This window comes from Simochromis diagramma, unplaced genomic scaffold (genome assembly GCF_900408965.1).
Source record: "Simochromis diagramma unplaced genomic scaffold, fSimDia1.1 OVJJ01000747.1, whole genome shotgun sequence".
Lineage (NCBI taxonomy): Eukaryota > Metazoa > Chordata > Actinopteri > Cichliformes > Cichlidae > Simochromis > Simochromis diagramma.
In genome coordinates, this window is record NW_024386897.1 from 185,960 (window position 1) to 198,486 (window position 12,527).

Below are 12,527 nucleotides of genomic sequence, written 5' to 3' on the forward strand. Positions count from 1 at the left end.
CTGATACTGAGGTGGAGAAACTCCAACATAACTGATAACCTGTGGAGTGGGAAAAGGAGTACCACGGTACATTTCACCCTGCCCACATACTACATACATACTGTGGCCCAGTGCTGGATACACAGCCACAGACAGGTTTCTATGTTTTGTCCTGGTTTGGAGACAGCATGCTGTCGTCTGAGCAGAGGAGCCCTGAGGCAAACTCCTCAACACCAAGTTAGCTGCCCATCATTGAGGTCATGTTGCTGTTTCAGGGCTTCATCTGGATTCCTGCTGATTTAAAGTCTCTGTGGGTTCATGTGAAATAAAGATCTGACATGATAACCTGGTGTTATGTGGCCTGAACCAACAATCCAGCAGAGGTCAGGTAAGCAGGACACTGTGGCAGCCGTCACTCCTGAAGTGGACTCTAAGTTCTAATCCAATTTATCTTGTTAAATCGGTGTAGAGGAGGAAGATGTTTTTGTCTGTGTGCAAACAAATTCACATTTTAATGTTGTTTCTGCAGGCTCTGAGGCATTTAGTGAACCAAAGGACAGAAACAAAGCGTAGACATACATGCCAAAGTTTCTGTCAAACTTTTTAAATTGGTCCTAATTTTAATTCTCTGTGACGTTATGAAGTTTAAAAAAGTCTTACATCGAACTTTCCTGAAGCCCACATTCAGCCTCAAACACATCAGAAGCACCAGAAAAACCACAGAAGAAGAAGAACAACACTGATCAAATGAAATCTTATCAAGTTTTTATTTCACAGTTTATAAAATTACAAAAATGTAAAAATTAGAGATGGCACGATACCACTTTTTTATGTCCGATACCGATACCGATATCATAAATTTGGATATCTGCCGATACCGATATGAATCCGATACAGTGTTTTTTAATCAACAAAACTGTTTTTTAAATATCTTGCTGCATTTTGTATAAGTTCATACTCAAGTTTAAAACAACAACTACACTAAAGCTATTCTGTTATACCTGTATGCAAAAAAAAAATTTCATAGTTCAGCAATACTGATCAATCTGATAAACTTAAACCTACACCATCCTCCCTATTCTGGTATTTTAAAGAGTACTTAGCATAAATATTAAGCAACCTAACTAATAGGGTTCCAACTCCCAGCAACAACAAAAATAAATAAATAAAAAATAGGGAACCACCCCTCACGCTCCACCTCATGATGCTTAATCGACGTAATCAACCTTAATTTGATGCAGTGTGAAAAAAAATGCACAGAAATCAATTCTTTTTCAAGAAATATTAAATAGATTCAACATCTTTCTTCAACAAAATTGCAGACTGCACAGATGGTACCTTCCCAAAGGAAAAAGTACTATAGCTTACTAGGTATATTAGACTTAACAGTTACTATATGCAGTAATGGATGATAGGTTTGTAGCTTGAACCCATCCGCTGGAACGTTGAAGACAATATAATTACACTGCAAAGCAAGACACAAGTAGGCAAGCTTCTTCATGTTTCTCGTGCACGGGAGAGAACCGGACAGGCACCGTTCCTTCGCTTGACCCCAGTTGCTCTCGTCCGTCCTCCCGTACACTGTCCTTTTATTGAGGTTACATGAATATGCATAGGTTCATTAACATATGACGTCTTACATAAACACAAAGAGTACCTTGCCTGTGTGTGTGTGTGTGTGTGTGTGTGTGTGTGTGTGTGTGTGTGTGTGTGTGTGTGTGTGTGTGTGGACTGCTGATCAAAGGGTCAAACATCCTTGGTCAGGAAGAGGGTAGCCTCCCCCTCACCCTAGATGGTTCATCCTAGATAACACGGTGAGGAAGTCCTGCAGTTCATCTAAACAAAGAACACTTAGACTAGAACAGACGCAACTACGTTGATCCTGCCGTAAAACAATAAGATACGGTATGACCTCTCATGCTCCCAAAGTGCTGTCTAATACACACAAAGTTTGCAGACTATCAAGGATCAAAACCTCTACCAATCTACAACTAATTATAAACTCTAAGCATATATAAGTAAATATTTCTAAGCATAAATGACAATCAAAAATACAAACTCTAACATTCCCCCCTTTATTGACCTTTATGCTAGAAAAGTTCCCAGGTATGAATACCTCATGTCTGACAGTTTCAATGCAAACATTTTCATACTCAGCATATGTCAAATCACCCTAAAGCACTGTAAAGATACACAGTTTAACAAATGTATTAGCAGTTATCCCATTCTTCATTGATCTCATCCAATGGCAACTGCATCATTTTCAAAAACATCTCAGCTTGGTAATGCTTCCTCCGGGTGTGCACATCACATGTCTCTCTGCAGAGTGGTTTAAGCTCTGCAGGGCGTCATAATGTCTCTTCCAGTTGTTTCATTGTCCACAGGACCAGAGTCCAAATGTATGTAGAATAAACATTCAAACATACCAGCTGGTTTTGTTGTTCGTCAACATGGGTCTCAGCTACTTCCAAGCTGCAGACTTCTCAGCACTCTAGTTTTATGGCCTCTTACCAGCCCCCATCACCTGACTTCAGACCTTCGTCTTGTGAGGGGGATATTTATGACTCTGCCATTGTCCACGCTCTGCAGAAAAACCTCTCTGTGGAAAGGGTGCTGGGTTCCGTCATCTTACTGCTGTTGTGATCCCAGCAGCCTTCAGAGTGTCATCGTATGCACAGTACAGTGGCACAGCGTTAGGTGATGTTCATAGGAAACTGCTGTTATCACCACCATAGCTTCTGGTTCCTGTGCTTTTCACAGAATCATAATGTCATCATCGAACTCCTTCTGCGCTGTCGATGGAGCTTGGCACGCTCCCCTCATCCCTCGAGTTTTCATGTCCCAATGCTGCTGAAGATTTAAGGCAGGGCACGTCGTACACCTTAATTGTCTTTCTCAGCGTCAATATTGAATCTTTCATTTTATTTAAAATCTTGCTGTGGGAAGTCTCCTCTTGATCTTCTGGAAGCTTAGTAGCACAGCTCTCTGTGTGATTTCTGCTGTGCCGAAGATGATCTCTGATCCTCCTGAAGCCTCTCTCCTGGCCTCAGCTCCCAACCTGTGGACGATCCTCTCAGGCACTCCTTCTCGTCATGCATAGTCCTGATTTTGGGCCTGCTGGATCGGTCTCTCTTAGGTGAGAGTTGTCATGTGTCCTTCTCCTCTGCCTTCCTCCTGGTTCAGCTGTTTCCGGCACCAGCTGGATGAGCGTCGTAGTCAAGGTAACCAAGAGGGTCCTGGTCGCACACAGGTCCGTCACGCCTCGCACTTGGTTGCCCTAGAGTTGATCAGAGGCTGGAGGTTGAAGTGCGAGCTTAACCTACGGGGGCTCAATCAGCACTCCCCCCTCACCACTGAAACAACCAAGTGTGAGATTTCTCTATTGTGCTGTTTTGAGGGTGCCGGGGTTTCCTGGGACCTCGACCTCTTGCAGTGGCTCTGATAAATCCAGGAGGGTCTCTCGCTATTTTGCAGGCAGTTAAAATGGTCCTTGCTGTGGCTCCAAGGTCTGATCTCATGATGGGCCCCAACCAGCTTGACCTTTGACCTCAACCACTGCCTGGGCTATGCCTGGAATGTTTCTGCTTCTCACTGCTGCACCTGTATTTCAGAAAGACTTCTATTTGGAGAGCATGTCAACAATCATCAAACCACATTCTTTAGTTCAGTGAACTTCACTTATAGGCCATCAAAGCCTCATCTGAACATGGATGCACCACTTGCATAGATTTAATATTTGTAAATAAAACGGCTAATCACACAAATCACTGCAACAATAATAAAAAACATTGTTTAATGTTAATCCTTGGACCCCTCCTCTTGACGCATGGACACACCCATACGTCAACTCACCAAACCTGGATTCCTGTCTTAAAGAAAAAGATTAGCTAGATCATATCCCAGGCAACATCAGGGCATCTCCTCCCCTGGAGCAGCACCACCCTGGACCTATAATCCTGCAATAAAAATGTTAGTGTGTTTTGCATAACTAAATTTGCTTAACACCTGGCTCTCCCAGGAGCCTGCATACACACCATCATGGCCTGGAAAGCAAGATCTGGAAGTAAAATCAAACTTCATACCTGTAAACAATTGTATCATACGAACAAGAAGCATTCAACATCAGCAAGACAAGTGTCATGTGCAGGTTTTCTCAAATCAGTAAACTACAATTATTTTCACAAGTCGCCTCAGACATGGATCATCCCATGTACTCAGGCAACATTAATGTAATCAGTGACTGCTCTTAAGCAAAGTCACTCCACTCATATATTATTTATGGGCTCAAGAGTGGCCAGCAAATGAGCCCATATTAACTATTCCATAACACCGCATCTCTTATTTGTTTGTTTCATGTCACTTGTCCGCTTCTGCTGAATCTTGTACATGCAGTCTCAAAAAACAAACATTAGCAGCACACATTGATTATCCTGGTGGGCAGGCGTCGGCCATCCACATTCCAGAGGTGCCATAAAAACACCATAAAGTTAGCCATCCCTAGCTGTGGAAAGAAGTAGCACCAGTTCTCAACACAGGAAATTTCACACATGTTATTTACATTATCAAAGTAACCTTCACATTTTCCCATCAACACAATGCAACAGCATCACCACTCATAACCTGTAAACACAGTTTTCCCCACACATAAACCCAGAAATCCTGTAGTAGGAAAAAACATCAACCAGTTGTCCTGGTATAAATCGCATCATCAATTCAAATGAAGAACTGGCATGCCGTAAGAAAAGAAAATGCAAATATTAGCGCTTGCGCAGGCGTATGCATACTTTGTCACAGTTATCTCTGTGAGCAACACAAGCCTATGAATAACACACCTGATAAATGCACAGACACAGAAAATGGCATTTAAAAGGTTAAACCATTATGCAACCTCGAATGTTGCTGTCATCTTTCTGCTCCTGTAACAAAAAACACATAAATTCATCCACCCTTGTGTCCTGTCTAGGTGGGGGTTAACCTTGAGTCGTGGTCATGTCCTGTCAGCTTTTACCAGTCAGTCAGTTTGTTTTCTCTTTCACTCATTCATTCATACATTCATTCTTTCTTTCTTTGCTGATAGTGGAATCGATTGTCGCATTTAGTTTCCACTCTCAGCAAAATGACGTCATCTCAAAAAGAAAAAGAACTTTAGATGGGATTACATCGCTGTATCCTTTTTAGGCCGGGACTTTTATTTAATATTGTCCCAATAAGTGGCCTTCTCCAGAGCCCATTTTAATGTGGAGAACTCACTGGTAACGGTTTTATCGACAGGTCGTATAGCACTTTTAATTCCTGACGTGCAGATCTGCTTAAAGAAAAAATAAACAAACAAAATCAGTGCCTGTTCAAAAAATAAAAATAACAAATAACAAAGATTATCAAACCAAACTCTCAGTGCACTGTGAAAGTATCAAAATAAAAAGGCCTTGTTAAGTCATGACACAAACTCCTCATCAACTTCACAACAGGAGAAGAATCATCAGCTAGATTCACTCCAAACCAACCATCAGCTGCACAACACACAACATAACCCTAATGTCTTCTTTAACTTATGAGTTTAATCACCAGGTCTGTGCTCTTCACTCATTTAGGCCACAGATCTATTTTATTCAATTTTCCTTTTTCCTTCATCATAAAACATGTGACATGCTGTCATGCACTTCACAAAAGAGTTTGTTCTGACGTATTCAGAGTTGTGTATCTAAATACAGGATTCACTCGCACATCAAAACAGGAAACTCAGTGTTTTAGAGTCTCCACTCTAACAAACTCCAACACATCCCATTCACCCGTGCTAGAATTCAGTCACCTTTCATTAATCTAAAAACCAATCAAATAATTTGCATATCGACTATTAACCCACTAAGTTGACAGGACAACAGAAAAGCATGTTCAAAATAGTATCACTAAAGACAATTTCCCTCATACAGTAAATTACTTGCTGCATCAATCAAGCAGGAAGCTTCTCCCAATTTACTATATCAACAACTAAATTTATTGTCTGATCACTGGTTGGTCAAACCAGGATTTTTTTTCCCACAAAAGTTTAAACTGTTGTCCTGCAACCTAGAGAGTCAATTTTTTGCATTGTATAAATTCAGTATTTGATGACAAGTGTCTGCTAAATTGACACTATTTTAACACTGATGAAAGATAACAAGCTAATTTTCATTACATGTGTTTGTGTTATTAGGCAGGTTTAATGCATGTCTGTGGAGCTGCATATCCAGCAGAGCATGTTCTTAAAGCTGCCTTTCCTACACACTTCTCTGCTATTATTTGATCATTTTTTAACCAATGTGCTATGAGTCCACTGGTCTTTGCATCACACGAGGTGACTTGGACAAGATGATAAACAGACTCACATGCTTAAGATGTTGTCTAATCTTCATAAGCTCTCTTGTGTTTGTGTTAGTAGGGTTAATGCATGTTCTGGTTGTGTGTGTGATTTTGTATATGTTTGTATATGTTTCAGACTCCTTCACAATTTTCCAACTTAAGCAGTCAGTTTTCTTTTTCCCCAGGTTTGCTAACCCAAATTTTGATTTCCCACATTTAATAACAAAATTTGTGTTCTCACCACTCTCACTATTGTTCTCTGCCACTTCAATAGTCCAATAGCAGGCAGTTTCTCCTTCAGCTTTGTCCTGTCCCTCCTCTGATGCGGTTGACTTTGTGCTAGTGTCTGAAGTGCTGCCGCTGCCTTCTTGAGCGACTTCTTAGCAGCTGCTGCCGGTTTCTTGGCTTTGGCCGCGGCGGGCTTCTTGGCTTTGCTCTCAGTAGCCTTGTTCATCTTGAAGGATCCGGAGGCCCCGGTGCCCTTGGTCTGCACCAGAGTGCCCTTCGCCACCAGGCTCTTGATGGCGGTCTTGACACGGGCCTTGTTCTTGTCCACATCGTAGCCTCCGGCAGCCAGAGCCTTCTTGAGAGCGGCCACGGACAGGCCGTTGCGCTCCTTGGAAGCGGCCACGGCTTTCACAATCAGCTCGCCCACGCTGAGGCCGACCTTCTTGGGCTTGGAAGTCATTGTCTTCTTCTTCTTGGCCTGAACCTCTGCACAGGGCGTGTTTATGATGGAGCCTTTCCCACCACAGCGCTGGCACATTGAACGCATCATGAAGGGTCCATTTCTTTCATGTCGCTAGCCAGCATGCTAGCCGCATGTGGCTAGCCCGAGTCACTCAGTCCTTTCTGAGCATTTCAACATGCTGCCACCGCCATCTTGCTCGCCCCTCCGTGGAATTCATCCAATCAGACAGGAAGATGGGTTTGCTTTCTTCTACTGCTGCTGTTTGTCCACATTACTGCTGCTTTGCTGGGACTTTTTGTGCTCAGGACTTGCTGCTGTCTCTTTATCATGTTATTGCTTTGGAGCTGCATTCCTTCTCTTCAGCGAAGAGTGAGCTCGCTTGTGAGGTTGAGAAACACATGGCACTGTAAATAAGTCAGCCAGAAACTTGGCCTGCATGTTTCCAATGATGTTAAACTATAACTTTCTTCCGACTGCTGCATGTGGAAAATTGATTCAGGTCTGCTTTTCACCTGAAAGTGACAAACTAAGACATGTTCATTATTATCATCGCTGCTTAATCAACACACATCTCTCTCTCTGTGTGTGTGTTTGTGTGAACAATCCTTTCTTAAAAGCATAAAATGACATTGTAGTTGTTTTTCGGCTGATCAACACGAAACCTTTTTCCCATGATTATTTTTCTTCGTCTACAATGTAATTTTTGTCTCTTTTTTTTTTTCGTTACAATAGCTGGTGACCTGCAGAATCACCGCTCTCACTCACAATCAAAGGCAATTACTGTTGCGCAGTGCACAAAAACACTGTGATGTCAGACACATTCACACTCACTTTTTCATCCGCATAAATAAACCATATGGCTGGAGATATGTGGCATGGTGATCCGTAAATATGATCACCAGTTTATTTAATTATTTTTAATCCAACAAAACAAATAAACAGAAACATGATGCTGATGCTACACACACACGAGTCAAGGTGCAGAAAAACTGCTCATGGAAACGCTGCACACTCTGTTTCCCCTCTCTTTGAGCAACTCTCAGACAGCTCTTGATCTGATAATGTGTAACTTGCTCATCAGCTCAAAAAACAAAAACAAAACTGCAACACGACATCACACAGTAGTTGCATGCTCCGCCCACAGTGGCAAAGTCTTACACTTACATATTCAACACAGCTTCTCCAACATGTATTTTTAGATGTTTCATACAGGGTTGAGCATATTAGTCGTTTTCACAGGTGTGCTCCATATTTCAACAATGGCTCATAACAAGACGACAGTCTTTCACACAGGTCAAGTGCCTCTATGCACTTCATTAGTTTAAATATTTACCTATATCACTTCACCTCACATGTCATTGTACTGAATTTAAGTAACCACAAGCTTAATGTAGATTACTTTTAACAACTATCCACCTCAATGGTTTGGCACACAGGCTGTTAACATTTCGTGTCAGGAAGGGGTGGGGGGAAAGCCACCCACCAGAGCACAGCTGCTGATGTGGGCTGGCCTTTTCCACACACTCCTGGCTGCTTAGGAAACCCATGATAACAACAACAGCTGCTGACGTCACACACCACGCGGTCTGCTCCGCACACACAACAACAACGAGGACGAAAATAACAATAACACAAAATAGGCCTACTGTCCAGCACAATCTGGACCCCGCGGAACCTCTCAACGCCCCACAAAGCGGCGGAGAACTCACCTCTCGCTCCACAAAGCAGCGAGGAACACCTCTCGCTCCACAAAGCAGCGAGGAACCTCTTGCTCCACAAAGTAGCAAGGAACCCGGGTATCGCTCCACAAAGCAGCGAAAAACTCACTTATCGCTCCACAAAGTAGCGAACTTCTCAACGCCTCACAAAGTGGCGGAGACTGCACAACCACACGGTTATAGAGTCGGGCTCTTTAAACTTACTTGGTGTTGCTCATTGCGTGTAATATCAGCATCGAATCCCGCCGATCGCCATTCATCGAGGAGAAAAGACAGACAGCGAATCCACAGGAACTTCCTGGCTGACGTCAGTCTTTCAGCGTGTCCCTCCTCCCCTCGGTGAATGCCGATTCCAGGGCTCCGGCTCTCGAAGGACCAATTAATGATAGGTTTGTAGCTTGAACCCATCCGCTGGAACGTTGAAGACAATATAATTACACTGCAAAGCAAGACACAAGTAGGCAAGCTTCTTCATGTTTCTCGTGCACGGGAGAGAACCGGACAGGCACCGTTCCTTCGCTTGACCCCAGTTGCTCTCGTCCGTCCTCCCGTACACTGTCCTTTTATTGAGGTTACATGAATATGCATAGGTTCATTAACATATGACGTCTTACATAAACACAAAGAGTACCTTGCCTGTGTGTGTGTGTGTGTGTGTGTGTGTGTGTGTGTGTGTGTGTGTGTGTGTGTGTGTGTGTGTGTGTGGACTGCTGATCAAAGGGTCAAACATCCTTGGTCAGGAAGAGGGTAGCCTCCCCCTCACCCTAGATGGTTCATCCTAGATAACACGGTGAGGAAGTCCTGCAGTTCATCTAAACAAAGAACACTTAGACTAGAACAGACGCAACTACGTTGATCCTGCCGTAAAACAATAAGACACGGTATGACCTCTCATGCTCCCAAAGTGCTGTCTAATACACACAAAGTTTGCAGACTATCAAGGATCAAAACCTCTACCAATCTACAACTAATTATAAACTCTAAGCATATATAAGTAAATATTTCTAAGCATAAATGACAATCAACAATACAAACTCTAACAATGGACTTCTATACATTTTACATCAGATTAAAACTTTGGGTGTAAGATTCAGATAAATATTAAATAATTAAAAGCGAGACATTTTAAATGAGAATAAGAAAGAAAAGTATGTCTTTGTGCCCCCTTTTCCCTGTTAATGCCCTATCGGCCCCCCCTGGCTAAACTTTGCTGGATCCGCCCCTGCACAGTTACCAGCGTCAGCTACGTAGAAAAAGATCCTCGAGTAGAAAGTAATATTAAATAAATTCTAACAACAGCTGATCAAGCTTAAACGTGCTGCTGTTGTTCAGCCGCTGGTTTCCTCTTTCTGGTGCAAAGTGGGCCAAAAGCAAACAAGAGAGACGGAGTCGCGACAGAAAAGCCGATCAGCTGATCGTTAAGCAGTTTCATGATTGAAGTAGCAGCAGGAGAGCGAGAGGCAGTCGCTCGTTAAGCTTAACGCAGGAATGCTTTACAAACATTCAGAGATGGACTTACACACTTGCTTTACTTCTCTCGGGATAACTTTGTCGGAGATGAAATGCCGGGTTGCTAGCGAAGCTCCACATGCTATGCTCCGACGTGCTAACGTTCTGAGGTGAGTTACGGCGTGTTGCAAGTTTTGTGAGGTGCTTTCGTGATATTTAATGGATCGGATTACATTTTTTATTTTTCTCCAATATCCGATCCAGTAATTTAGGTCAGTATCGGACCGATACCGATACGTAATATCGGATCGGTCCATCTCTAGTAAAAATATCAGATTTGGCCTCATCTGTAGTCCCTGTGCAGATCCAACCAATAAATGAAGAGAAACAGTAAACGGCTCACACTGAGTGGAGCTGGTCACAGGTCAGTTTGAGACAAACACCTTTAATACTTTAGAACTATGAAAAGGTTTTATGACTAAAGTGAAGGCACACTTACATTAATGTGATGCTGCAGATATTCTTTAAAACTGGTATTTTTCCAAGTTAGTTTAAAAAAAAATCTCTCTATCAGCATAAAAATGTAAAACATAATCAATAATAAATAAATAATCTCAACTGCTGTAAATAGCATGAAGAACCTGTGATGTTTCCTACAGTCAGTGGAACATAATGAGGCAGGTTGTGCATGGAAAGAAGGAGGAAGGAAAAATTTGGGGTCCAAGGAAAGCTGATAATAAGAGAGATCTTCTGCTGATAATAACAACAGTGTGTCAAACGATGATTAAAAGGAAGAGGCAGCATCATCCAACACAAAGTCAGAGTCTCAAGGTGACTGAAGCCAGACCAGCATCTGTAGAGGCCACATCTATGGCTCCACGTTTATATTCAGCTTTGTCAGCGAACTGAAGTTACACAATTTTAGCACTCTATCATCAGGAGCATTATCTTTAGTGGACATGCTGCCAGTGGTAGAATGGAGAAAGACCCATCACTCATCAGTCGTCAGAGACTACAGTGAGGTGCAAAGAATCCCAGAAAAAGAAAAAGTACAAGTGGCTACAGCAACATGAGATTTCAGAACAAAACAGAAGAGATAGAAGAAGCAAGAAGAAGAACCACAGTGGATCTGTGGGAATGAGAGTGAATGGGAGATTTTCTGGGACAGTAAAAGAAGGAGAAAACTGATGATTTAGAGATAGAGAGCTCAGACAGAGAGTACTGTTACTATTGATTTCAGGAGTCAGACGAAGATGAAGAGAAGAGATTCGCCCTATCACAAGAATAATTCACAAGATCTTAGACACAGATGGAACAAACTTGGAGCTTTCATCCAAAGGTACAGATGTCACTAAGAATTGCATCGTCTGGCCAGCCTGTGTACATGCCATCTGTCCATCATGACATGGACTAGTTGCCAAACTCCACCTCTGACAGGAGCTTCAGATTCAGCTGAGGGTGAGGCAGCTTCAGGCTGAAAGAAAGTGAAACTATGAATGAAATGTTCAGCATCGTCTTTGTTCAGATGTGATTTTTGGCTACAGACACTAAGTGAGACGTCACTTAAACCTTAAGTGCTGATAAGAGAAAGAAAAACCAAAAGCTGGATTCACAGATGTTTTATTCTTAGTTTTTTTGTTTCACAGGTTAAACAAACAACTTTTTAAATGTAAAAATTCATTTGGAACAATATTTGTTCAGTAATATTAATAACTGTTAGTTTGATTGGTTGAAGTCATTGTTCAGAAGAAGCATGTATGTGTGAATATCTCAAAAACATTGGTCTACAAAGAATTGTGCAATATTCATATTCCACAGTTGAAAACAAAACATCATGTCTGTTTATGTGACCGTGTATTCACAGCCAGTGTCAGACTTAACAGATATCAGCATCACAGCTCACAGATGAATTCTTGACTACAACAGCAGCTGGTGTCGCGGTCTCGGACTTTTTTGCAGCAGCAACACCAGCAGAGTTAAATCGTCTGACATGCAAAAAGAAACAAAAGAGATAAAAATGACAGTGAAACTATCTTATATAAAGTAAATCAATAAAAGGAGGAATCAAATAGAAATATTTGTATATATAGTTTTTCACTATGGACTGTGTGTATAAAACTACAGAGGCTCTCGCTGATTGCAGATTGATGGAGCTTCACTGTTTTCCAGAGAACTGTTGTTTCCACAACACCTTGAAAAAACCTCACTGAACTTCAAATCCTGCCTCTTGTACCAGCCTCTCAGGTCCACTCAGACCTGAAGTAAATGTCTTTATCACACCGTGAACACACGGGTCCACAGGGAAAATGACACCAAAACACACCAACTGCACATTGACCCAAGCAGAGGAC

At 42.1% G+C, this 12,527-nt stretch overlaps 2 protein-coding genes across 3 annotated transcripts in view; both read right to left on the reverse strand.

Moving 5' to 3' along the window:
* LOC120735044 overlaps positions 1 to 12,527 on the reverse strand; it is a 146,092-nt gene that overhangs the window by 46,577 nt on the left and 86,988 nt on the right. The window lies entirely within an intron of this gene.
* On the reverse strand, positions 1,779 to 9,193 carry LOC120735075 (histone H1-like). 2 transcript variants are annotated; one of them, XR_005696166.1, is made up of 2 exons: positions 8,932 to 9,193; positions 1,779 to 3,579 (listed from the first exon to the last, which is right to left on the reverse strand). XR_005696166.1 is itself a non-coding variant. In XM_040034258.1 (2 exons), exons 1-2 carry the CDS (start codon positions 7,094 to 7,096, stop codon positions 3,568 to 3,570), a joined length of 549 nt encoding a protein of 182 aa, XP_039890192.1. In that variant the 5' UTR covers positions 7,097 to 7,526; the 3' UTR covers positions 2,226 to 3,567. The 2 variants fall into 2 exon arrangements, 1 of the variants encoding a protein (XP_039890192.1); XM_040034258.1 differs by lacking the exon at positions 8,932 to 9,193 and adding an exon at positions 6,560 to 7,526 and having other exon boundaries at positions 2,226 to 3,579.